This window comes from Microcaecilia unicolor, chromosome 2, assembly GCF_901765095.1.
Source record: "Microcaecilia unicolor chromosome 2, aMicUni1.1, whole genome shotgun sequence".
NCBI lineage: Eukaryota > Metazoa > Chordata > Amphibia > Gymnophiona > Siphonopidae > Microcaecilia > Microcaecilia unicolor.
Window position 1 is genome coordinate 107,011,190 of NC_044032.1, and position 22,815 is coordinate 107,034,004.

The 22,815-nt window shown below is 42.7% G+C and overlaps 1 protein-coding gene across 4 annotated transcripts in view; it reads left to right on the top strand.

The window, feature by feature from the left end:
• The window catches only part of RGS7BP (regulator of G protein signaling 7 binding protein), a 185,726-nt gene extending 163,872 nt beyond the window's left edge, over positions 1-21,854 (top strand). For 3 of the 4 annotated variants that reach the window (XM_030193176.1, XM_030193177.1, XM_030193178.1), the window contains 3 exons: positions 2,359-2,506; positions 10,640-10,710; positions 20,897-21,854. In XM_030193176.1, coding sequence (XP_030049036.1) covers positions 2,359-2,506; positions 10,640-10,710; positions 20,897-20,988 — 311 coding nt within the window. In that variant the 3' untranslated portion in view covers positions 20,989-21,854. Of the gene's footprint in view, positions 1-2,358; positions 2,507-10,639; positions 10,715-20,896 lie in introns of those variants that run through there. The other variant, XM_030193179.1, reaches the window with a different exon arrangement.
• The last annotated feature ends 961 nt before the right edge of the window (positions 21,855-22,815 follow it).

The following is a 22,815-nucleotide window of genomic DNA, read 5'->3' on the forward strand; positions in this document are numbered from 1 at the left end:
AATACAGGAACGTAAGACCTTTGAAATAAGAATGATTGAATATTTTGACACCCAACAAACAGGACTTAATAAGGATCTGGGTTTTCTAACTCATTATAAAACATAAAGCTGTTATTCTCTGTTTATTTCTCTGTTTAGTACCATCCTCTCACCTACCAACACCCATTCTGTTAGAATATCAATGAAATGCTTTGATGTCCCCAAGCATTCCCCCACCCTCCCACTCTGTCAGACAGTCAAAGTAATGCTTTGATGTTTCTCTCATGTATACTATCTGCTACCTCATTTGCTTATTTCCGATCTGAGGAAGAAGGGCAACCTTCGAAAGCTAATCAAGAAATGTATTAAGTTATGTCCAATAAAAAAGGTATAATCTTATTTTCTTTTCCATGTTTTATTTTGTTTGATTTCTATTGATAACCTTTAAGAGTGGACTAACACGGCTACCACCTCTCTACATGAGTGATGATAAAGTGTCAAGGTGGCTGTTCATGAAATTCTGCAGCACAGTATTTTAAAATGACATTATGTCCAATGAATTTCTTAATCTTTCTTTTTTTCTAGTTTTCTTATTTTCGTTTCAAGGACCTCAGCGGCACTAGACGTGCGGCGATAGTTCATTTGTCAAGAGATGAACACACTCTTAATGCTCTTAACTCACCACTGCCTCTTCGTAGGTCCAAATTATTTATCAATTTTGTTCTCTCATAAATTGTTTATGTATATATATTCCTTCAAAATGTAACAAAAAGCTAAAAGCTTATTACTTAAAAATAGAACATTTAACTTTTTAGAACTTAGCTTTTTAGAACTAGTTGTAAACAGGACCACTGGCCGACTTGCGGCATGTTTCACTATAGCTGCATCAGGGTCAGGTCCACTAGAAATAGAAATAGGCAAAAGAAATTACTCAAATACTAAAGTAATATCTATCCAACTTTTCCACTACACATAATTTCTGCCTATTCTCTGATAGAGAATTATGAGATTTCACTCAAATGATTGGCCACATGGCACGCATGCATAATGTGTCAGTGGTGTGCATTGACAATTACTGGGGAAAGTTGAACTATTCCTGGTAAAAATAAAACTGTCACGGCTCGAGTGAATACTACATGTGAAATAGGCAATGTTGTATATGGAATTATCTGTCCTTGTGATTTGATCTATGTGGGGCAATCATCGCACCCGATAAAACATAGACTAGCAGAATATAAATCTCTCATTCACACTCGTGCGCTGACAGCTCCGATTGTATAACATTGGCTAGAGAAGTCTCATAAATTAACAGATATACATTAGAGAATTATTGACACAGTTTGTGTGGGTAGGGAGGGTGGTAACATTGCGAAAATACTTAACTTTAAGGAGCAGCGCTGGATATTTTTCCTAGACACTTTGTTTCCACTGGGTCTTAATAGCCAATTAGACTGGGAATCTCTTCTCTGACATAATTACTTTCTTCCATTTGATTGATTAATTCTGCTAGGTTCTGATTGATGGGTATTCGTGGGCAGTACTATTTGATTAACAATCTGCGTTGATGCCCTCTTTGAGTAAAAGTTTGCTGATGGCATTCAAGATGGTAAGCTTTTTCTTTATTAGAGAATAGGCAGAAATTATGTGCAGTGGAAATGTTGGATAGATATTACTTTAGTATTTGAGTAATTTCTTGTGCCTATTTCTAGTGGACCCGACCCCGACGCAGCTATAGCGAAACATGCCGCATGTCGGCCAGTGGTCCTGTTGTATACAACTAGTTCTAAAAAGCTAAGTGTTCTATTTTAAAGTAATAAGCTTTTTAGCGTTAAGCTTTTTGATTACATTCTGAAGTAATATATATATACATAAACAATTTATGAGAGAATAAAATTGATAAATAATTTGGACCTATGAAGAGGCAGTGGTGAGTTAAGAGTGTGTTCATCTCTTGACAAATGAACTACCATCGCACGTCTAATGCCGCTGAGGTCCTTGAGAAAAAAAAAAGATTAAGAAATTCATTGGACATGTCATTTTAAAATACTGCACTGAAATATGTTATATTGTAAGTGTTTGAGGCGCTGGGTTTCTTCTGTTCTAATAGATGGTTTAATATTGCGCCCGCCTGGAAAAGAACAAGTTAATCCTTATAGTTGGCCATTTGTTTTGATTCTGCAGCTCAGGGCAGATTCCTCAGCAATTATCTCAGAATAGTAGACAACTAGGAAGCTTGTACCTTGTGGTCCTAGTCTAGAAGGTCCAACCATGCCTACTTGATATTAAATGTGTTATGCAACAGTATATCACCACTGCATTGATTGAAAATAATGCTAGATATAAACACAGATATTTTTGTTTTCTCTTAATGTCTTAAAGGAAAGGAACCTCATGCGGTCCCTAACATAATAGACTGTAAAATGGATGCGAGTTCAGAAGTTCCAATTTTAGAAGATACATCGTCATCACCATTAGATATTCAACATCATTCTGGGCAGGTTTCCACAGATATTGAAAACACAGAAAGGTATGTGCTTTTTGGAACTTTATAGGACTGATTTCTAAACACCTCTTTCTTACACACTCAAAAAGAGAGACCCCAAAAGGGGGTGTTTTTGTTATGAAGTTGGAATCAGATTCTGGACATTTTGCTGAAAATATCCAACAATCAAGTGGCGTACATAGCAATTTTTGAATCAGAAAAACGTGTATGTTTTTGTTCAAAAATGGCCATTTTCCTTGTGACCATTTATTTAAAAAAAAAAAAAAAAAACCACCCAAGGGAAAACTGCACAAAAACAAGCTATTGGGACATATGGGGAAGGGAGCAGTATTGTTAGTAGATTGGCCACGCAGAGTAGTGGAGCACCCTAGGGGGTGCTGCAGTGGACTTCACATAAAAGGTCCCAGGTATACATCTCACTGTTACCCCCTTGTATTGTATGGGGAACCCTCCAAAATCCACCAAAAAGCCTACTGTACCCAGCTGTACACCACTACAGTATGGCTGCAGGTGTCACCTATATGTGGGTACAGTAGATTTTTTTGTGAGTTTTGGTGGGCTCATACTTTCTACCACAAGTGTAACAGAATGAGATATGGGCCTGGGTCCCCTTCTCTACAGTGCACTGCACCGACTACTAGGCTACTCCAGGGACCTTCTTGCTGCTCTAATAGGACTGGCCATAACATCTGAGGCAGTCATATACTGTTTATTTCAAATCTTTGGGGGTGGGAGAGGATCAGTGACCATTGGAGGAGTAAGAGTGGGGGGTCATGCCTTAATCCTTCTAGTGGTCATGTGGTCATTTAGGTCATCTTTTTGTGACTTAGTTGTGATTGAAACAGGTCTAGACCAAAACATTAAACTTTTAGCCCCGGATATTTTTGTTTTGTTCCATTATGACAGAAAAACGTCCAAGTTTTGGAAACACTAAAAATCCCACACTCGATATGCCTTGGATGCACTGCAGATGAACTGCAAAGAAAAACATCTTAAAAATGGGTTTCAAAAATATCGATGTGGACATTGTGGACAAAAAATGTCCATCTGCCACTTTTTTGACCTTTTTCTGTTTTGAAAATGAGCCCCCAAAGTAGCTTATAAATCTGATCCTTCAAACAGCATCAATGCTGGAACTTTGGTGGCGACAGTTTCATTTTCATAGTTTCGTCTCACTTGGTATCTGTTCTTCCCTCTCAGTCAAACCCTTTTGAAGACATCCTACTACTACTACTACCTACTACTTACCATTTCTATAGCACTACTAGACGTACACAGCACTGTACACTGGACATAAAGAGACTGTCCCTGCTCAATAGAGCTTACAATCTAATTAGGACAGACAAACAGGACAAATAAAGAATAAGAGAATTACTAAGGTGGGAATGATAAAGCATGCATACTAAACAAGTGAGTAAGGGTTAGGAGTTAAAAGCAGCATAAAAAAGGTGGGCTTTTAGCCTAGATTTGACGACGGCCAGAGATGGAGCTTGACGTACCGGCTGAGGAAGACTATTCCAGGCATATGGTGCAGCAAGATAAAAGGAATGGAGTCTGGAGTTAGCAGTGGAGGAGAAGAGTGCAGATAAGAGAGATTTACTCAGTCAACAGGAGTTGCCAGGGAGGAGCGTAGGGAGAGATAAGAGTGGAGAGGTACTGAGGAGCTGTAGAATGAATGTACTTGCAAGTCAATAAAAGGAGTTTGAACTGTATGCAGAAATGGATAGGGAGCCAATGAAGTGACTTGAGGAGAGTGCTAATATCAGTTAAATTTTTGAAAGAGAAGGGCACCCATCTTCTGACACAAATCGGGAGATGGGCGTCCTTCTCGCAAGGTCGCCCAAATCAGCATAATCGAAAGCCAATTTTGGGCGTCCTCAGCTGCTTTCCATCGCAGGGACGACCAAAGTTCACGGGGGCGTGTCAGCAGTGTAGCGAAGGCGGGACTGGGGCGTGCTTAGGAGATGGGCGTCCTCGGCCGATAATGGAAAAAAGAAGGGCGTCCCTAGCGAACACTTGGACGACTTTACTTGGTCCATTTCTTTCCACGTCCAAGCATCAAAAAGGTGCCTGAACTGACCAGATGACCACCGGAGGGAATCGGGGATCACCTCCCCTTACTCCCCCAGTGGTCACTAACCCCCTCCCACCCTCAAAAAAAATGTTAAAAAATACTTTTTTGCCAGCCTCTATGCCAGCCTCAAATGTCATATCCAGCTCTATGACAGCAGTATGCAGGTCCGTGGAGCAGTTTTAGTGGGTGCAGTGCAGTTCAGGCAGGCGGACCCAGGCCCACCCCCCCCCCCCCCCACCTGTTACACTTGTGGTGGTAAATGTGAGCCCTTCAAAACCCACCAGAAACCCACTGTACCCACATGTAGGTGCTCCCCTTCACCCCTTAGGGCTATGGTAGTGGTGTACAGTTGTGAGGAGTGGGTTTTGGGGGGGCTTAACACCCAAGGTAAAGGAGCTATATAGCTGGGAGCAATTTGTGAAGTCCACTGCAGTGACCCTAGGTTGCCCGGTTGGTGTCCTGGCATGTGAGGGGGACCAGTGCACTACGAATGCTGGCTCCTCCCACGACCAAATGCCTTCGATTGGTAGTTTTTGAGATGGGCGTCCTTGGTTTCCATTATCGCCGAAAACCAGGGACGACCATCTCAAAAATGACCTAAGGATGACCATCTCTAAGGTCGACCTAAATTTCATGATTTGGGTGTCCCGACCGTATTATCAAAACGAAAGATGGACGCCCATCTTGTTTCAATAATATGGGTTGCCCTGCCCTTTTACGGGGCCGTTCTGCGAGGATGCCCTCATGAAAACTTAGGTGCCCCGTTCGATTATGCCCCTCTATTGTTGTGCTAAATGTAAAGCAATAAATATAATGTAGTAGTATATCAGAAAGAGGGATGCTTTCAGAAAACATGGGCCCAGTTAAATCAGTTGCCTGGAAATTGCCCACACTTTCCCAGATAGAAGTGCACATAGGGAGCAACAGCACACATATTTTTACCCCCTGCAAAAAGAAGGTAGCCTTGGAATGGGGAGACAATAACACAGGTACTTTTGCATCTTTTCAAAACTATGCATGTTCTTTCTATGGAGAAATGTGCTGGGTTGTTGTGTGGTTTGCATGTATGCACATGCTTTTAAAAATTTCATGTGTATGTGCATAAATTAACCTAGAAAATTTGTGGTCCCAAAAGAGCCAGCTTAAATGTAAGTGTGCTTGGAGGGAGGGAGAGAGGAGAGAAGCTGAATGGTAGGAGAGTTTGGGTGTTTGGGATAGGAAAGAGAAGGAGACTGACAGGATAATTCTAGGAGGGGGAGAGTAGATGAGCGTGAAGGAGGGGGAGAAAGGAGATATGAGCCGGTGAAAGGGGGACAGGAGGCTATACCAGAGATGATGGCTGTGAGGGGACTAGTTTTACCTGCCAGTTTGCAATGGAAGGTATGTGCATATTTTCTCTTTGACACCTGGTGCAAACCTCAGACTTTGCATCTGCCCTGGTGTTATCCCTCAGATTCTATATATGGCAATTGAAGTTGCACGTGCAATAACTGACCACTAACTAGCAATTATCAGCACTATTTGGCACTAATTAGAATTTACACTTGCAACTTTCTAAGCATACTCTGTAAAGTGCTGCGCGTAAATTCTGACGTGGATCTCAAAGGGGGTGTGGCCATGGGAGGGCCATGGGTGGGTCGTGGGCATTCCTAAAAATTGCACACACTGTTATAGAATATGCATGATCCGTGCCTAAGATAGGCGCAGGCATTTACACCAGGTTTTAGTTGGTGTAAATGATCATGCCTAAATTTTAGTCGTAGGAACAGGCGCTGTGTGTATTCTATAAACCGCACCTAATTTTGGGCCTCTTTTATCAAACCTTGCTAGTGGTTCCCATGCAGCAGTTCTGACTGAGTCTGTTCAAAGTGAATGGGCTTTGTTGGCACTGCTGCACTGGGAACTGCTAGCGAGGCTTGATAAAAGAGGCCCTTAATGCGAGGTTTATAGAATAGCACTAACCATGGTGTTTTTTTGGCGCCATATATAGAATTCATCCCTATCTGCATAAGTGGCCTGTTACAAAAATGTACTTCAAAATCCAAATGATATGTCCCACTCAAAAGCTAAAGAGAACAAATATCAAACCCATTTGAATACAGATGAGTGAGGAGCGCTGTTAAGAGCAGTGGCATAGCTAGGTGGGGTCACGTGGGCCTGGGTCCCCCCAAATTTCGTCCAGGCTACTGGTTTTGCTGGCGGGGGTCCCCAACCTCCACCAGCCGAAGCCTTTTTCAGCGCCAGTCTCTGGCGCGCCGCGTTCCCTGCCCTGTGCTCTTTCTTCCTGCTGACGTCCTGCTCAGTTTCACTTAAAGGAGCGTACACAGGACGTCAGCAAGAAGAAAGAGCATGGCAGAGAACACAGCACTGAAGAAGGCCAGCTGGCGGGGGTTGGGGACCCCCGCCAACAAAGGTATTTGCTTCTGTGGAGTGCGGTGAGGGGAAGCGGCGAATCAGCGGGGGGATGAGGCAGCGGGGTGGCAGACTAAAATCTGCTCCCCCCCCCCCCCCCCACCTTGGGCTCTGGCCCCCTCCCACCGTGAGGTCTGGCTATGCCCCCGGTTAAGAGAACTCTAGAGTTGTGGACCCTGAAGTAGCAGTGCAAATTGCTGGCCATCTTTGATCCTGGGGATCTTATCCGTTGATAAGAAAGCTGGCTCACAAGAAGTCCTTTGAGTATGGAACTTACAAAAATGTGATTGTGCTATCTCGGTTAGACACTTTATGGGTGCTATTTCCAGTGGACACTATAATTAACGGAAGGTGTTTGCCAATGATGAAAAGCAGATCGCATTGATCCTCAAAGCTCTATAGGTCGTTAGACCTGGAGCTCTTTGAGGCTTTTCCTTCCTGTTTTTGAGATCTTGAGCTGTTGTTTTACTGTTTTTTGATATTTGTTCTCTTTAGTTTTTCAGTGGGACATATTGTTTGGATTTTGAAGTATATTTTGTGTTTCCACACCCATTTTGATTTTTGCTGTTTCAAAAATACCCACTTGATAGATGCTTGTATACATATAAGTTTACGTGCTGTTTCATGAGGCATTTCCAAGGGTGGGTTGTTGTGTGGTTTGTATTTAAGAATATTACTGTTAAAACTTTTAAGAGTCTGTGCATAAATTAAATTGTGTGCTCCCAAAAGAGGGAGAGAAAAGAGAAGCTGGATGGTGGGAGGGTTTGGGTGTTTGGAATAGGAAAGAGGAGAAGATTGAGGTGATGAACCTGGGATAAGTAGCGCAGTAGGGGAATGAGTGGAGGGGCTGAGAGAGGAGAAATGAGCTGGGAAAGGGGGACAGGAGGATATGCCAGAGATGATGGTTGATTGAGAGGAAAGGAAGGATGAGAGAGATGGGGGAGCATGGAAAGGTTTAGAATGAGAGGATAAAACAAAGAGAGTGATCCTACCAGTGTGTTGGAGGAGAACAGATGAGCGGTTGAGTCTGAAAAAGAGTTTCAGACTTTGTTGGGAAGAAGAGAGAGAGAGGGGGGTTGAAGGTAGGTGAAAAGGTTGAGAGGAAAAAGAAGCAATGTGAGCATGAAAGAGAGGAAACATTTAAAACCTGTGAAAAAGTTGACAGATGTGCACCTCCGTTTTATTTGAAACGTGTAAAAAATTGGAACTGAGATGTCCAGGTCAGGATGTGTCAAATTCTGGTAGTGTTTTAGAAAAGGATCTGCCACTGTAGAGCGTTTTTCTAAAATATATGCAGGAATGCACCTGTTACATGCAGCAGAAAACCATTTTCCAGTTGTTAACATTGAAAACATCAGTAGAGGCAACATGCATGTCTCAGTGCTGAACTTTGTACCTGGGTGCAATGCGCTTCATTTGAGTAGCAGATTTAGCCCCTTCATTTTGTAGTGCTGCCTTTATATCGCTCTTTCAAGGAGTGTAACAAGAATTCAGAACCAGCAATTGATTGGATTTTACTGGCATCTGATGAGATTTTCTTGTGACCCCTGATGCAGGCATAAGTTTATGCCGAAACACAGCTGTGTTAGGTCGTTCTTCAAATGTAATTGATGCTGGCGATATAATGTGACTGTGTACTCCACAGTGTCAAGCATATATACATCTAAGTTGGTGTTTCAGAACCTAGATGTGTAAATGCGACATATAGTTGTGTATGTATGCCATTTTGGTAACCTACATGTCTAAGTACTCCCAATTAAGTACAGAGTCTGCAGTCATTCAGTATTAGCAATTTTGGGTCGAAAAAAACTGAGGGATTAAGGAGGTTTTCTTCCCTAGTCCCTCTTCTAGACCACTGCCCAATTCGAGCATCTTTACAAAACCTGTTTGCACTTGGGGGCAACAGGAAAGCCCAACTTTGAATACAATGATCAGCAATATCATTTCCCTTCTGAAATGGGGATTACATGTGTATTTTGTGGCCCTGCCTTGGTCCCACCTAAACCATGCTCCTTGCCATATGCATGTAGTGCAGATTTACACGTGTTAAATCCTAGCTTTTCAAAATTAGATTTTTTTAATTTTCATTCAATATTTACATGTGTAAATCACAAATAGGCTTCTAAAATAAGAGCCAATAACTTAAGTTTGCATGTGTGAGATTCTGTTTATTTCCCTAACATTCCCATAGTGAAATGAATGCATTTATAATAATTTTGAAGATTTTAGATGACTTCAATGGTTTAACAAATTGAAAAGTTTTGTAGGGGAATTCAAGAGTGGAGAGTAATTATGTAAGAGAGCACCTAGCCTGGGGTTTTCAGGATTTCCCCAATGAATATGGATGAGATCCATTTGTATACAGTGCATGCAGATAGATCTCATGCATATTCATTGAGAAAATCCTGAAAACCTGACTGGGTTGTGGATCTCAAGGACCAACATTGAACACTCCTGAAGTAGATGCAAACATTTACAGATGTTCTTAGGTAGGTGCAAATTGTTGTTATAAGTTTGCATGGGTATGCTTATATAGAGAAGGAGTGGCCTAATGGTTAGTGCAGTGGGCTTTGATCCTGGCAACCTGGGCTCAGTTCCCACTGCAGCTTCTTGTAACCTTGCACAAGTCACTTAACCCTCCATTGTCCCAGATACAAAAACTTAGATTATGTGCCCTCTAGAGACAGATAAAGTACCTGCATATAATGTGTACAGCACTGTATACATCTAGTAGCACTATAGAAATGATTACTAGTAGTACAGAGCAGAGAGTACAAGCAGTCCCAAAATAAGCACAAAGGGCTCTCAAGAATGGAACAAGTGTGCTTTTATTAACGACCCAACACAAGTTTCAGCATAACTAACACTTGCTTCAGGGGTCATTTATTATTTATCAAAATTTACTATACCGCCTTACTTGTGAACAAATCAAAGCAGTTTACAGATAAAATATTATATTATAAAAAATAAATACAGTATAACAAAATTACAAACACATAAGCAAACACTGTCCTTCAAAGATTGAACCTGCACAATTCAAGCAACACTAGATGCATAAGTGGCACAGTTTCTCAGCATTTCGCTCCACTCCAGTCTTTTACTGGACTATCACTGTGTTGAGCCACTACATTTTGAGCAACCACTCACATTCCTAGTGTCCCTAGAATTGGCCCCTGAAGCAGGTGTTAGTCACGCCGAAACACAGCCTTTGTTAGGTCATTAATAAAACAAATTTGAATGTGCTTGTTCCATTCTTGAGAGCCCTTTGTGATTTTTTTTTTTTCTGGACTACTGTATTTTATAACATGCACACATTTCTTGCCACTCTGACCTAGCTCTGCCCAACCTGTCCTCTGAGGCAAAAAAGCCTATGTTTATTCTTTGTAAAAGTATATGTAAGTGCCTCTTCCTGTGGCTAAAATGCTGTTTCACCCACGAGAAGCTTTAAAATGTCTATCGACTTTTCTGACTCATAGGTGCTCTTGAGCAGAAAAATAAGAAGCGACCATAATGTCAGCTGTTGCTGAGGGCCGTTGTACAGCAGGCAGTTTAGTTGTTCGTATTCACACCCTGCTGTTCCATCAAACCAAGTAAACAGAACATGAGCTATTAGTTTGGAAGTTTTGAAGTGTTTTTCTCTGCCCTAGTCATTTTATTTTTCAATTCTACAGAGATATCAGAGACATGAAAAACCTTTTAAGCAAACTCAGGGAAACTATGCCTTTACCATTAAAGAATCAAGGTAAGTCTTGTTATCTCTGCATTATCTAAGATTGAGAAACATAGGCCGTCAGCCACTAAGGCAGTAATTCTATAAAGTGGGCACTAACAGATATGTGCCGATTACATATGTAGATAATTATAATAATTGTCAGCACTTATGTGTGCTTATTCAATCTGCCTAAATGTTGTTCTGTAAATATGCACATATCTTACATAGTGCATATTTCACAGGTAGGTGTTGATCTAGAACAGCAATGACTCCTACTGTTACTTTGCTGGTTGTTTTGTATTTTTGAATAATAACTGTGCTTCCACTGCATGCAAATCTCTGTCATGAATATTCATTGTGGATATCCTGAAAGCCTGACTGGCTGAAATGCCTCCAGGACCAGATTTGGGAATCACTGCTCTAAACGTTACAAGATTGCTCGAATAGCCATGTTTTCAGTCCTTTCTTGAATTTCTGGTAAGAGGGTTTCCATCTTTGATGCCAGCAGAGTAAACAACTACATAGCTTCTGTTTACAGGTAAAGGATCTTCATAGCAGTATCTAGCCTCCCTTGCACGGGGAAGGAGCATGAAGGGTCTGGACTGCAGTGACTTGTGGCAAAAATCCCCACAGTGCACAGAGATGGAATAATGGAGCAATGCAAAAGAAAAAAAAAAAGCCCCTAAAGTAACAGTGCATAGCCGTAGTTATACTCTTGCTCTGCCCAGCCCAAGCATGGCAGAACCTGGCCAAGGTGACCAATCAGGACATATGCAGGGTCTGAGAAAAAGGTAAAATCTTTGAAGAGGAATAAAAAAAAAAAACAATCTACCACAGGCAGTTCATAGAAGCCTGTGGTAGAGGGATTCAATATCAAAGCAGTATAAACATGGGCATGTAACTAGTTTTAAATAAGTGAAAAACAGACAAACTCTGTGAGGCCAAAGGTAGAAAAGGACAGAATGAAGACCTTGGATACTTTGGCAGGCTCTGAGACCTCTGGAAATTCTAATTCCCAGCACAGCCTTGTGAGCCCAATTTCTAATAACAGAAGCAGGTTAGTTTCATTATGCTTCAGGCGTAAACATAGGTGGAGGCTAGCTGGAGCATGGGTAGGATTCGCACATCTGTAACTTATAGAATATTATAAATTGCATACTTATCTCCTGCATTTAGGTGCAAGCTTTTCTATCAGCATTATGATTGGTTGAAGTGCTCATGCCTAAACTATAGACGTATACTTACCAGTTACACTAGTATTCTATAAAGTAAAGTAGACACCTGTGATAATAACTGACTCCCATTTATGATAGTGGTTTTTTTTTTCAGTACTTAGCGTATTATTCCCTATCAGGAGATTTGAGGTCAGTGTTATTTAAATCAGTGTTTGTCTAGAGGAATTGAATGAGACACAAAGTTCAAACTATTTGATATTAGCATTGTCATCCTTGTAAACTAGACATTTTTAGATAGCGGTCATTATTTTTAGTATCACAAACAATAACTGACTCGAGATATCATACATAGCAATATTTAAATAACTAGAAATGGTCTTTTTCTGTTATCTGTAAGCATTTGTTTCTTATAAAAGAGAATCAGGCTGGTCTTTATCACTAATGGCCACAGGGATTAAGCATCAGGGACTTTACCCTGCATCAGCAGCATGCCGTATGACCTTTCTCGTTCAGGGTTCCTAAACTATTTTTCTGCTGTGCCCTCTGGCATCAGCAAGTGGTCAGAAGTACGAGAAGCTCCAAACAAGTGAAATTCTCAAAAATATCAGCCCTGTCCATTAATCTGAGACTTGAGATCCTCAAAGCTCCTCCTAGTTCTAGACTTTTTAAAAATTCTACAATCTGAGGGGAAATATAGGCTGTTCTGCTATCAAATTTTAGGGGCCCTTTTACTACGCCGCATAAGCGCCTAAGTGCGCCAAATTGGAGTTACCACCCGGTTACCGGCGTGGCCCTTGCAGTAATTGCAATTTTGGCACGTGGCCGGTAAGTGCATCTGAAAAATATATATATTTTTTTTTAATAAATCATTTTTATTATATCCTCTGAACACAATGTATACATGCAATATTGCAATCTACAACCATGTGTCTTAACAATTTCTTATTCCAACATTTTCCCATTTTCTCCCCTTCCATCCCTCCCTTCCCCCCCCTCCCTCCCCCCCCCCCCCCCCCCCCCCCCCAGCTCAAGCGTTCAAAATCTGCTCCTAGCCACTGGTGTCATGGTGTCCCAGTAGGGAGACCAGTTTTACAAAATAAGTCTCCTGTCTTCGATACAAGGTCCTTTATACTACTGCGCTCCAGAGCACACATTTGTATCATCAGCGATCTCCATCTGCTGACTGTGGGCTGTTCCTCTGTCAACCATACTTGTAATATTGCTTTCTTCCCCATCAGGGTTGCCCGCTGGAGAAATGCTCTCATGCCAGCCGGTGCTTGTCCCTGAATGGTAATATGGAAAAGTTGTTTAGGGGAGTGTTGCCATCTGAGTCGCCACATGCCTGATACATGCTCCGCCATGTTTTTCCAGAATCCGTGTATTTTTGGACATGCCCAAAACATGTGGCCCAGATGTGCATTTGTGCGGCCACATTTTGGGCAGGAGTCAGTTTCTCTCAGCGTGGCTCTATATGCTCTATGTGGTGATATATACAATCGGAATATAAATTTATATTGAGTTTCCCACCACTGCACATTTACAGTTAATTTGTAAATCCGCTTGATGCACATTTCCAATTGCTCTTGGGTAACTCGTGTTCCTAGTTCCGTGTTCCATTGTTGTAGCACTGCAGAGTAGTTCGCTGGTTTGGTGTGTTCTCTCACGTGGGCGTGAAAATATTTCAGCGGCACTCTAGCCTGTGCATCCAAGCCTAGCAGGGCATTGAAACTTTCCCACATGTCCATTGTCAAAGTCTCTCTCGGCAAGGACCGTACATAATGTTGTAACTGTAAAAATGCAAACATGTCCTTCGGTAGTTTAAACTCTCTGCATAGTTCAACAAACGTCTTTATCATGCCCTGCTCATTCACCACATGGTATACATATCTCACTCTTTTGTTGCCCAAATCTGAAAAACACGTGAGGTGCTTCCCACTAGAAACTGAGGGTTCCGCCTAATAGGCAGCATAGGAGAACTAGAATTATTGAGTGTGAAGAATTTGCATAACCATTTCCAGGTATATCTCAATGGTTGAAATATCGGGGTTGCTGGGCCCAGATTCTGCGCCTGACCCCCCGGGGCCTGCAACCAGCTCGCAAAGTGCTGCTCGTGGAACCAGTGTGTCTCTGACAATGTAAGCGTGAAATATTCCGTATTTCTAAACCAGTCTGAGAGGTGGCGTATCCCGCTTGCTATCGACAGTAAACGCAAATTCAGTACTCCTAGACCTCCCTTTTCCCGGAGCAGCATGGCGTTAGACATTGTCATCCCGGCCCTCTTCCCCTGCCATAAGAATTTAGTTAGTTTTGTCTTGAGCCACCTCTCATCTTTACCCCGGAGATACATGGGCATCATTTGATAAGTGTAAACCCAGGCCGGAAACAAGATCATGTTGTATAGGGCTACCCGTCCCATCAGAGATATAGGGAGCGCCTGCCACCTACCCAACGCTTTCTCCACTTTGTTTTTTAGTGGTTCCATATTTGATGCATAAATGCGGGTTAGATCAAGTGGGATTCTCACCCCCAGATACGTCATGGCATCCTGAACCCACTGCAATGGAAAGGGTCCCTCCTATCCCGTCTTTATGCCTATCTCCGAGGGCAGGGCCACCGACTTCTGGGGGTTCAATTTAAACCCAGAATGGAACCCAAATTCGTCTATTACTTTGAGCAACCGATTTAATGATTCTTGTGGCCTTGCCAGCGTCAAAAACAGGTCATCTGCGAAGGCTAATACCTTCACCGTTTGGCTTGGTAGGGGAACTCCATATATCTTGGGGTCCAGTTCGATCGTGCGCAGCAGGGGCTCTAAATACAAGAGAAACAATAGAGGGGAGAGGGGACACCCCTGCCTGGTGCCGGCCTGTATCTCTAGAGGTTCAGACCTCATTCCATTTACTAAAAGTCTAGCTGTGGGTGTCGCATACAACGTTTTTATGGCAGCCAGGAACCAGCCCGATATGCCCATATGTTCCAACGCCCGGAACAAAAAACTCCATCTCACTTTATCAAAAGCCTTTTCGGCGTCGAGGTTTGTCAGTAAGAGATGAGTGTCGGTTGCCCGGCACTGAGCAATGGTTAATAGGACCTTCGTCACATTAAGCACTGAGTGTCGCCCCCTGACGAATCCCACCTGATATTGCCCTATACTGCAAGCCGGTTTGCTAACACCTGGGCTAAAATCTTGAGATCTACATTTATAAGTGAGATGGGTCTGTAGGATTCTACCCGATCCTCTGGTTTTCCTGGTTTGGGTATTAGCGTTATCCATGCCTCATTCTCCCCTCGAGTAAAGCTCCCTCTCTGTACCACCGCCTCATAATATTCCAGCAGCGGCGCCCCAAAGTCAGCAGGTAGAAGTTTATAATACTCTGCTGTGTATCCGTCAGGACCTGGTGCTGAGCCCTGTGGGAGTGACTTAAGCACCTGTTGTATCTCTTGCATTTGTATTGGTCTAGACAAGCTCTTGCGGACGGTCAGCCGCAGTGTGGGTAGCCCCGCATCATCTATGTAGTCTTGCGCAGGGGTCTCCTCCTCCTCTCCCCCCCCCGCGTATAACTTAGTGAAGTATGCATGAAAGGTCTCTACAATTCCCTCTGGGGTCCTTACCCTAGCTCCAGTGGGAGGGATAACTGATGTGATCAACCTCCTCTGCTCCTGGGCACGTGCCACCTGAGCCAACAGCTTCCCCACTTTGTTCCCAAATCGCCGAAATCTCATTCCCCTCACCCACAATCTTTTCTGTGTCTGCTCATGGATTAGCGAATTGAGGTACACTGAGGTCGCTGTCATGGCTTCCCTATGCTCTCTCGATGGGGCCTTCAGGTATTTAGCTTTCGCCTGTTTCAATTCCTTTTCTAGTTTGAGTATTCCCGCCGCTATTCTCTTCCCCCTGGCACACACATACGCTATGATGCTCCCCCTGAGCACCGCTTTCGAGGCTTCCCAGAACACTGTTGGGGACTCACAAGATTCTGCATTCATACCACGTAAGACTCCCACTGCTCTCTGATATACTTCCCAAAGTGTTCATCCTTGTACAAAAAGGACAGGAATCTCCATGGTCTTTCCCATGCCCCTGTCCCGTCAAAATCCATGTCCACCCAAATTATCGAGTGGTCATACACCTCCAGGGGCCCTATTTCTGCCCCTGTTACTCTCGAGATCAATGTCTGGGCCATTAGTATATAGTCTAAGCAAGACCATGTTTGGTGGGCCTTGGATTGATGAGTGTAATCATTCGTGAGGGGGTGCAGCAGCCACCAGGGGTCCACTAAAGTCAATGCCATGCACATGGAATCCAGCTCCTCCCCCCACATCTTCACCCCGTCCCCGACCGATCGGCCTGCAGATCCATGACCTCATTGAAATCACCCGCCCATATCCATGGCGCATCTGAGTGTTTTAGTCCCAACGCTATGAGGTCTTGAAAAAAGGGGGACACCAGGGCATTAGGTCCATATACCGTACATAAATAATAGCTCTGCCCCTGCATGTTCAGTTTCAACAAAAGTACCTTCCCATATTATCTGTGTAAATCAGCTCCGTGTGGCATGGTAGTCCTTTTCTAATCAGGACCGCCACCCCACTTCTCTTCCCCCCCCCCCCCCCCGATGAGGAATAGTAGCATTCTCCCACCCACTGTTGCTTTAGTTTCTCATGCTCTAGATCAGTTAACTTTGTCTCCTGAATGCATGCAATATCTGCTTTATGGTGTTTAAGCTGTGCTAGGATCTAGGACCTCTTAATTGGGGATGTGATGCCAGACATATTCCAGGAAACAATTCTAGTTAAGAGTTTATGTTGTGACATCACATTTCCCCATTGCATGAGTGTTCTGAACCCGTACTGTTTGTATCTCCCGGGAGCCCAGCCCTACCCCCGGGAAGCATCGACCTTCTCTTCCCTTCTGATCGTCTCCCATGCTGCCTTCAGTCCTCTCCTCTACTAGCGCACCCCTGCTATAATTCTTGAGCTTTACCCCTCCCACCCCGTCTTCTCCCCCCCCCCCCCCAATAGCCAACTACGTGTGCCGTCACTTGTGTGCTAGGGTCCCCGCTCCCCTCTAACCAGAACATATGATGTAATAAACGAAGTAATAACAAACTCCCGAAAACCAGTCATGCAACACTCACTCGCTCTGTCTCTGGGTCCGACAGTCCATATAGTTGCCCAGATATATTCCAACCTGTTCAGTTCATCTTGTCCTTCCTCATGGGGGTGGGTGCTTGGCTACCCAGCTCTCTATTTAAAAAGTCCATTGCCAATTTCTCTGATGCAAAGATATTCCATTTCCCATGTAGTTGTATTTTCAAAACTGCAGGATAGGACAAAGCAAAACGAATCTTTTTTTCCACCAGGGTTGAGCATATGGGGTGAAATCGCCTTCTTTTCTCCTGTAACCCAGCGGAGTAATCCGGAAAGATCAGGATCGCATTTCCATCATATTTCAGAGTGTCCCTTTTAAGCTTATATCCTTGCATGATCTCCTCTTTGTGTGTGAAGTTATGTATTTTTATTATTACCACCCAAGGTTTCTTTCCCTCTTGATATCACCCGAGCCTGTGCGCCCTTTCAATACAAAAGCCTCCTCTGCTGTCTGAGAGCGCAAACTCTTGTTGGAGCCATTTTTCCAGTATGGGCCCAAGCGTTTTATCCGGTACAGACTCAGGTATGCCGACCAGCCTTATATTGGAGCGACGGGCCCTGTTTACTAAGTCGTCGATTTTCTCAGCCTGCATATTGAGCTTCGCTTCCAGCTCCTCTAATTTCGGCGCGTTTGTGGCCCATGTGTCTTCCATGTTGGACACTCATTGCTCAAGATCTTGCGTGTGCTTCGATATTTCAGCCATGCTGGTGTCCAGTTTCCCCAGTTGGGTTGCCAGGGAGTCAAATCGGGATTCTAAGGCTGTCCCGACCGCCGTTGATATCTGTGCTAGTTGGTGGTCCGAGAACTTGGCCCACGTCTCCGGCTCCCCTTCCGCTATCTTGGGTTCCACGGCCGTGGGTGGCGATTTCCCTTTCTCGGTCCGAACGCTTTGTTTTGCAGTTCCCACGGGCATGGAGACCAGGAACTGTTCCATATACCTTTGCACTTCGTCTCGTGAGATCTGGAACTGCCGGTTTCTGAATTTTCAGCTGGTTTTCGGGCTAAACGAGGAGCGGGGGCCCCGGAGCTCAGCTGCTATGCTGCTGGCACTCTCAGTGCATCACGTGACTCTTGAAAAATATTTTTTATTTTCTGACATGCGGCAAGTGGAATTTGATGCACGTAGACCATTACAGCCCGGTTACCGCGTAAGACTTTACCGCTAGGTCAGTGGCTTGCAGTAAGGTCTCAGACCCAAAATGGACGCGCGGCAATTTTCATTTTACCGCACATCCATTTTCGACAAAAAAAAGGCATTTTTTTGTAGGTGCGCTAAAAAATAATTCTACGTGCACCCAAAACATGCGTCTGCACTACCGCAGGCCATTTTTCAGCACACCTTAGTAAAAGGACCCCTTAGTTATTTATGTATTTAAATAATTAATATTACAAATTCTATGAATCGAGAGTTCCTGGATGCATATGAATATACTGTTATTCCTATCATGCACTATACTGAAATTCTCAGCATAAGGCATCAGTGCAAGGGTGTGGTGTGTCTGTACATGTTAGTGTCCATGTCACATATAGTGAGGAGTGCATGGAAAGTCTAACCTCCCTGTTTACAAAGCTGCGCTAACAGCTGCCGGTGCGATAATGCCGACACAGCCTATTCACTTTGAATGGGTTGTGTTGGCATTTGCTGTGCAGCTTTGTAAACAGGAAGGGTATATAACTAACTATAGGGGTCTTTTACTGAGACGCACTGGCGTTTTTAGTGCACGCTAAACACTAAAGACGCCTATGTATTCCTATTTGCGTCTTTAGCGTGAGCTAAAAACACCAGCGCGCCTAAGTAAAAGACCCCCTTAAACCTCAGCTTTTCAGCTCAGTGATCTAGGCTTTTATGGCAACCTGGAAAAAGCTAGAACAACAGTTTTGTCTAACTCTATAATTTCCATAAGGCAAAGTTATAAAAGAAGGGCAATATTCAGTGAGCCAATATCTGGTTAAAAACAACTGGATAACTTATCTGGGTATCTTTAACTGGGTATTCAAGTAGATATCCCAGGAGTGGGCAACCTGCAGCTCTCCATTGAATTTAACGTGGCCCCCTAGACCATAGGAAGTATCCACAGAAAATGTCATTAACCAGATTTGTGGCAATTTTTAATACTGCTAATCTATCAGTTTGTTTCCATAGTTTTTAGTTAAATTTGTATGTATTTATTTTATTTACCACAGAAGATTTATGGAGCTCTGCATTAATGGTTTGGGCATTATGTCATGTTGCAGTCCTCTGTGTGTAACTGTTGCCCTCCCCTGAGATATCCCATTAAGGCAGTGTCACTGAATACTAGAGATTACAGTTACACAGGTACTTTTATCCAGTTCATCTACACTTGCTAGTGCTGAATACTGGTGCAGTCTGGTTAACTTTTAGTAATGCCTTTCCTAAAGTTAACTGGTTAAAATTTAACTGATTAGAGAGTACCCCAATTAAGGTTTATGTGGTTAAAGGCCCAAGAAGTTTTAAAATCCATGAATTTCAGGGCTGACTAGCTAAAGGGTTTTTTTCCTAAGGTGTGCCGAAAAGTGGCCTGCGCTGGTTTAGACATGTGTATTGGACGCGCGCAGGTCCATTTTTCAGCGCACCTGCAAAAAAGGCCTTTTTTGGGGGGCCAAAAATGGACGTGCGGCAAAATTGGCGCGTGTTGACTTAGTGGTAAGGTCTCACGCATTAACTGGGTGGTAATTGTCAGCGTGCGTGCAATGCCGATTACGGCCCAGTTAACACCACATGCCGGAAAATTATATTATATTTTCCGGTGCACGTAGTGGACACGCATAAAATATTAAATTACCTCCTGGGCTATGCCGTAGCTGGGCAGTAGTTTCGAATTGGTGTGCATTGGGCACACGTAGGCACCTATGTGGCTTAGTAAAAGGGCCCCTTAGTTTATTAAATCAAGTAGGTTAAATTTTGACTGGCTAAATTTAGCAAGATATTCAGCAGTGTGTTTAGTTAGGTAAGAGTGGCTGAATATCTGCAAGAGATAACTGAATTACTTTACCGCTAAGGAAACTTATCAGATTTGATATTCAGTTTATTTGGTTAATTCTGAGATGTAACCTGTTAAATCATAGATTTTAAACTTCCTGGGATTTTCTATTGATACTTTACCGCTAAGGAAACTTATCAGATTTGATATTCAGTTTATTTGGTTAATTCTGAGATGTAACCTGTTAAATCATAGATTTTAAACTTCCTGGGATTTTCTATTGATTCAAGTAAATTCAGGGGCCCTTTTACTAAGCCGCGTAGGTGCCTGCATGCACCCAACGTGCACCAATTCAGAACTATAGCATGGGCAGTAAGTTCATTTTTATGCGTGTCCACCACGCGCGCTGAAAAATACACTTTTATTTTACAGCGTGCAGCACTAACCGGGCGTTAATCGGCATTGTGCGCATGCTGACGATTACCGCCCAGTTAACACGTGAGACCTTGCTGCTAAGTGAATGGGTGGCGGTAAGCTCTCAAGCCCAAAATGGGCACATGCCAATTTTCATTTTGCAGTACATCCATTTTTGGCCCCCTCCAAAAAAGGCCTTTTTTGCAGGTGCACTGAAAAATGGACCTGTGGGCATCCAATACACGCGTCTACACCAGTGCAGGCCACTTTTCGGCACACCTTAGTAAAAGGACCCCTCAGTGTTTTTCTTCACAGTCCCATAAAGCATTTATATTTATTACCTCCCCCTTTTTCTCTAAAGGATCAAGAGATTTGTAAAATGCTACTAGTATAAACATGCATGGCTGTTACTGTTCACTCTTTCTAGATCATTGCAACATGATCTTGCTTCAGTATAAATGTCTAATTCCTAAAAATCCGTGACACACGATTTTATCCATTTTGTTCATTTCGGTACTTGTTTTCTGTTGCAGATGATAGCAGCCTCCTAAACCTGACTCCTTATCCACTAGTGAGAAGAAGAAAGAGACGATTCTTTGGACTGTGTTGCCTAATATCCAGCTAAGCAATTCCTCTCCCAAATCCCAGGAAAACCAGAATTCAGTGGAATCATACGCCATGCAGTGGCTGATTATAAATTATCTATTTGATGTTTTTAAGCTGCCCTGTTCAATTTCCCTTCTGTTCAATAGACTATTCATATCCAATCAGGCAGGGACCAGATTCTAAATTAAGAATTTTTAAAAATGTATTCTCTTTTTTAAAGACATACCTGCACGTTTGCTTTTAAGCCATGCAGTCATTAGATGCAAACACCATGGCTGATATTTTTTTATGTTCACACTTCATAGGTTATACATATATAATTATGACAATATAATCTTAGCACCACAGTAAATTTATTTTATATTATTATAGGAAATCAATCTTATACAGAATGGAGAAAGCAACAAAACTGTGTATACATTCCAACACAGTATAATAAAAGTTATTATTATTGTAAGTATTGAACATGTATAAAACTTTCTTACAGCTTTTTCTCACCTTATCCATATTTAGTCTTCCATCCTATAGATGATTTTATCCGAGCCATCTCAAAATGAATACCTTAATTTATAACCATATATGAGGAGTATTTATGGCTTGTTAATACACTGTACTTCTAATTATGCATACATATAGCTATTCCTTTCAACCCAATAGTGTCTTTTGCAGATTCTTGAAGAATGAAGTTATTTAGTGGAAACAAATGGTGTACTAAGGTCAACAATTAACCTCAAACATAAAGCAAAATATTATCATATTTTGTTTTCATGAAAAGATAAAGCATGGTGTCTGCACATTACCATAGTGTTACCTCTTATAGGGCATGCTGGAATTAGCTCAAACTGTAATATACTATACATTTTACATTGTTAATAAATTTTTTAGTTAAAGTGTGTTTTGTTGTCACTTATTATGTGGCTCCTTCTCAATGTGTTATTTTATTTTAAAGATTGTAACTGTGAGAACAACAAATATGTTGGTACAATAATCAATGTGTGTGTGTGTGGGGGGGGGGGGGGTCAAACACAGGTAAGTTTTCATTTGGCGTATAGCAATGATATATAATGTCATGGGGGGTCTTGTGGGCAACAGCAGCCTCAGCCCCCTTAAGTGACTTGACCTCTAAGAGAAAAGTTCAGATATAGTCAAAAGCAGTATTAGGGATAACATCAGTAGTCCTTTGTGCTGGGCCCCAACACACTCAGAATGACTTTTTCAAATACCCTTGTTCAGACTTTCATTCTGCCCAGAGCCCCCTCTCCTTAGACAAAACATAGGCTCTGGTACTTCTAGAGCATTCAGGCTCTTCCATGTGACAAAAACATGCTACCTGTGCTACCTGTGCCACGCGCAGGGCCCAAGAGACAGGCAGAGCTCCAGAGTCTCAATGCGTGGATGAGACGATGGTGCAGGGAGGAGGGCTTTAGATTTGTTAGGAACTGGGCAACATTCTGGGGAAGGGGGAGCCTATTCCGAAAGGATGGGCTCCATCTTAACCAGAGTGGGACCAGGCTGCTGGCATCGGCGTTTAAGAAGGAGATAGAGCAGCTTTTAAACTAGAAATGGGGGGAAGGCCGACAGTCGCTCAAAAGAGCATGGTTCGGGATAAGGTATCTTTCAAAGATATCACCATAACAGGGAAGATAGAGTATCCTGATAGTGAGGTTGCAAAAGAGATTGTAGTAGATCGGGTATCTTTAAATAACAATAAAAATCAGACAAAAGATTGCCAATTAATACTGTCAAGTACTAAGCATGATGTACTTAGGAACAACAAACATAGTTTGAAATGTCTATATGCGAATGCCAGGAGCCTAAGAAATAAGATGGGGGAGTTAGAATATAT